Source organism: Manis pentadactyla, chromosome 13, assembly GCF_030020395.1.
Source record: "Manis pentadactyla isolate mManPen7 chromosome 13, mManPen7.hap1, whole genome shotgun sequence".
NCBI classification, from domain to species: domain Eukaryota; kingdom Metazoa; phylum Chordata; class Mammalia; order Pholidota; family Manidae; genus Manis; species Manis pentadactyla.
This window is the reverse complement of record NC_080031.1, coordinates 22,688,749-22,693,610: the sequence shown is the minus strand read 5'-3', so window position 1 is coordinate 22,693,610 and position 4,862 is coordinate 22,688,749. Positions and strand designations below refer to the sequence as shown.

General features: G+C 36.7%; 1 protein-coding gene across 1 annotated transcript; it reads left to right on the top strand.

Moving 5' to 3' along the window:
• Nucleotides 1-2,378: 2,378 nt before the first annotated feature.
• LOC118931537 (olfactory receptor 4P4-like) lies at nt 2,379-3,302 on the top strand. Its single transcript, XM_036924110.2, has one exon. It carries the CDS (start codon nt 2,379-2,381, stop codon nt 3,300-3,302), a length of 924 nt encoding a protein of 307 aa, XP_036780005.2.
• The last annotated feature ends 1,560 nt before the right edge of the window (nt 3,303-4,862 follow it).

Below are 4,862 nucleotides of genomic sequence, written 5' to 3'. Positions count from 1 at the left end.
CTGGATCCCTTTTATTTCTTTGTGTTGTCTGATTGCCATAGCTGGGACCTCCAGAACTATGTTGAATAAAGTGAGGAGAGTGGGCATCCTTGTCTTGTTCCTGATCTTAAAGTGAAAGCTTTCAGCTTCTCACTGTTAAATATAATATTTGCTGTGGGTTTATCATATATGGCCTTTATTATGTTGAGGTATTTGGCCTCTATGACCATTTGTTGAGAGTTTTTATCATGGATGGAAGTTGAATGTTGTCGAATGATTTTTCAGCATCTATGAAGATCATCATGTGCTTTTGTCCTTCTTTTTGTTGATGTAGTGGATGATGTTGATGGATTTTTGAATGTTGTACTATCCTTGTATCCCTGGGATGAATCCCACTTGATCATGATGGATGATTTTTTTATGTATTTTTGAATTCAGTTTGCTAATATTTTGTTGAGTATTTTTGCATCTATGTTCATTGAGGATATTGGTCTGTAATTTTCTTTTATTGTGGTATCTTTGCCTTGTTTTGGTATTAGAGTGATGTTGGCCTCATAGAATGTGTTTGAGAGTTTTCCCTACTCTTCTACTTTTTGAAAACTTTAAGGAGGATGGGTATTAGGTCTTCACTAAATGTTGATAAAATTCAGCAGTGAAACCACCTGGTCAAAAGGTTTTGAGCACTGAATTCTTTTAAATCATTGCAAATAATTTAAAAATCCAAAAATTCAATCATTAATTGAATGAGACGGCTTATTTGACTGCTATGAATACCCACTCTTCATTTTTAAGTAGTAAGGATACCAAACTGTCATTTTGCAGTGATTGATGTTAACTCTTATACATTGAATAGAGTTATATTTTTTTTCTTAAAAAAAACCCTACTTAATTTAAGAGCTTTATGTATACAAATTTGAATGGTAACTGCACTGAAAGGAAAAAGGGGAAGGGAAGTGTTAGAATTTTGAAAATAAACTGTAAATATAGTGGTGCCAATGTTATGAGTAATTGACATAAAATGTTTTCAATACTAAGATTTAGTGTTTTATAAAGAATTTATGGTATGACAATATAGATAGTCATGGGGAAGGCAGTACAGCACAGAGAAGACAAGTGATGTCTCTATAGCAACTTACTATGCTGATAGAAAGTGACTGCAATGGGGTCAGGGTCGGGGGGACTTGATAATATGGGTGAATTTGAAACCTTAATGTTGCTCATGTGAAACCTTCATAATATTGTATATCAATAGTACTTTAATTTTAAAAAATTTATTGAGTGATATGGTGGAATGGTCAACAGCTTGTTTCTCAATAGTTCTTCCTTAGCCTATCGATGACGCTTGAAATTCTACTGATAAAAAATGTACTTGTCAAAGGTTTAATAGCTGTTACCAAAGAGACATTAATAGTGTTGATTCTGCATTAAGAAAGAGGAGGAAGTAAAAGTAAGGAGAATGAAAGAGAGTTAAAATAATGTGAATGAAAGAGAGAAAAGAAATGAAGATACGATGCCAGTAATGTGGAAACTGAAAGGAGCATCCATTTAAGTATGACAGATTAAAAAGAGTTGTACAGTTTGTGTAAATCGATTAGAAAAAAGCTGGTTTATGCAAGTGGGTACGGTATTATGTGAGACTCTAAGATCCAAGCAAAACCTACTATTATTATCCTCAGATACCTTGATGAGTGTCAAATACATTTGAGATGATAATCTTTTGAAAAATACATATAATCATATTTCTTTTATTATCCTTTTCATTGACTATAAAATGTGATCCAGTTCTAAATTAACTATACTGATAAATTAAGTAGAACATAAATATAACTGATTATGGCCAAGTATAAATGCCTTTTGGTTTCAAATACATATGTTAATTTTTCTATTTACTACCTTTCTATGTAGAACACATGGCAGGTAATTCCTCACGTATAACATTATCCACATATTATACTTCATGTATTTTCACTTTTTGTATTTTCACTCAGTGTTTCATTTCTGTGTTTATTTTTCTCAATAATAAACAGTGAGAAAAGCAAAAAGATATCTGATATTTTTTCTGTTTCTCTAGAAATTCCATTTCTGTAATTCCATAGAGGTGAATTATCACTCATGTTCAATAATACATGCTAATAGAATGGTTACATAAATATACTGTATTTACAATGTTAGTCTTCATTTCAGGTACCTAAGAAGTTTACCAGTAATGTTTTCAAGAAAATGATAAAAAGACAAGCAGGAAAGCCTTCCTAAAATTTCTACTTTATATAATATTTGAACCCTTTTCACTATAATCTGCCTCATACTCAAGGAATGATAAGCATCACCATATTTAAATATATATATAACAAAAATTCACAATGTTTCTAATTTCAGGTAGCTACAAACTGCCCTGGATCATGGGAAATAAGAATAACATCACAGAATTTATTCTTTTAGGACTTTCTCAGAAAAAGGAGATAGAAGTTCTCTGTTTTTTACTGTTCTTATTTTGTTACATAGCAGTTTTCATTGGAAACCTGCTTGTCATGATTTCAATCACCTGCAGTCAACTGATTTACCAGCCTATGTATTTCTTCCTGACTTACCTCTCACTCTCAGACCTTTGCTACACTTCTACTGTGACCCCAAAATTAATCATTGACTTGCTGGCAGAAAAGAAGACAATTTCCTACAATGGCTGCATGACACAGCTCTTTACCATGCACTTCTTTGGGGGCATAGAGGTCTTCATCCTCACAGGGATGGCCTATGACCGCTATGTGGCCATCTGCAAGCCCCTGCACTACACAGTCATAATGAGCAGGCAGAGGTGTGACGTCCTGATTGCCGCTTCCTGTGCTGGAGGATTCCTCCATTCCTTTGGTCAGTTTACTCTTGCCATCTTTTTACCCTACTACTACTGTGGCCCCAATGAGATAGACCACTACTTCTGCAATGTGTATTCTTTGCTGAAACTAGCCTGCATGGACACAAGGAGAATCGGTCTCCTGGTCATTGCCAATTCGGGTGTGATGGGTCTGGTGACTTTTGTGGTCTTGCTGGTATCCTATGCTGTGATCCTGCATACAGTCAGGTCCTACTCTGCAGAGAATCGCTGCAAAGCTCTTTCTACGTGCAGTTCCCACATCACTGTGGTGGTTCTTTTTTTTGCTCCTTTACTCTTTATTTATATTAGACCAGCCATTACTCTCCCAGAAGACATAGTGTTTCCTCTTTTCTACACCATCATTGTTCCCATGTTCAACCCTCTGATTTACACACTCAGTAACATGGAGATGAAGAACGCCATGAAGACACTGTGGTGCCATGTACCAAAGTAAGGAAATAAATGGAAAGACATCACTGATTTTCACTACAGAGCTTGTGGAATATATGACATTTCTATCCCAAAACTTTAAAAATGCATAATGCTCTATCTCTTATAACTAGCTATTAGGACTCACTAACTAGCTAATTAGGACTGAGGAGGAACTCAAAGTTCAATAGAAATTCTACTGATATGAAATAATTGCATATATTTGTTTTCAGAAAGATGGGTTATTATCATTAAGATTTCCTGAAAGAGATGTAAATAGAAAAATAACACAGTGTTGTTACTCAGTTTAAAATACCCACCAAACAAAACTGAAACTATCATTTGCTAGAAATTCTTAAAAAATACCCTAACATACCTTCCTAGTAGTTCTTTGTGTAATTCTTGATAGTTATCCCAAGACTGCTGAATAAGGGTTGCACAGTGTACATGTCAGAGAACAACATTAGAGCAGAAAGGTGAAAGATCACCCTCTGGTGTGCAATAAGCAAAGGCTTGCATCAGGTAGCTAGGCAGACAGGAGCAGGTCCTACCCTGTCCTGGATGAGGTCCTCCCCTATCCACCTACTCCCTTGTAACCAGATGACAGAACACACCCAAACTCCTCCTATTTGTGGTTCAGTCTCCTGCTTTATCAGGGCCAAACAGGGTGTAAAAAGCCCAGTGGGGCTTCTGGACCATCAACACAGGTTGACTGCAGGCACACTAAGCCCTAGAAAGTGATTGGAGCTACCTCAGGGTTCATTATCATTCTACCATAATTACAATAAATTTGCATTGTGGTTTTCCTCCTTTTCAACCCCATAGGTTTCAGTTAGGTACTTAAGGGTAAGTGCCTGGACAATCGAAAGGTTATACAACCTAGAGCTGTCAATCAACATGTCGATAAAATGATGTAACATGCAGGGAGGGACTTCCCACCATTTAAGAAACCAACCCTAACCCTAACCCTAACCCCAACCGCAGGGCTGCTTCTGGTTTCCAGACAGCTGCTCTGCTCCCTTCTCAGGAGTGTACTTTTGGTTCACTTAATAAACTCCTGCCACTCAAGATTGTTCTGTGTCTTGACTGAATTCCTTCCTTCAAGAAGACATAGACAAGGACCAAAGAAACACAATGCTCTCAAGTGGTGCGTTTGGTAAGAAGACCAGCAATGCCATGGAGTTTACCTCTGCTTAAAACAGCTTTATCCTCCAGCTCCAGACTGGTATTGTTGAAAAAGAAAACTTCTCATCTTGTCTTCTCCAGAACTTCACTTAACATCATTTCATTTATTCTCCTGTCTTTCTAGGCATCAGCAATTTTTTCTCTTCAGCTGGATCATCAATAACAGTATAAATCTGTGGTGAAAAATAATGTAATTCTTTGCAATTTAGTGAGTGTCTTTACTAGTTCTTCCATTCAGGCTATCTGCCTTTCACTGTCTTTGATCAGGATATTTTACAACGCTATGGATACAGAAATTAACTCACAGAACACGTAGCAATGCGCAGAATGCCTGCCCATAGGAATGCAAACTGTGCCCTAAGAATCGACTGGCCTGAGGCCTGCGGATATCTTGCTAGTT

Coding starts and splice junctions, on each gene's coding strand:
- LOC118931537 (XM_036924110.2), top strand. CDS start 2,379: ATGGGAAATAAGAATAACATCACAGAATTTATTCTTTTAGGACTTTCT.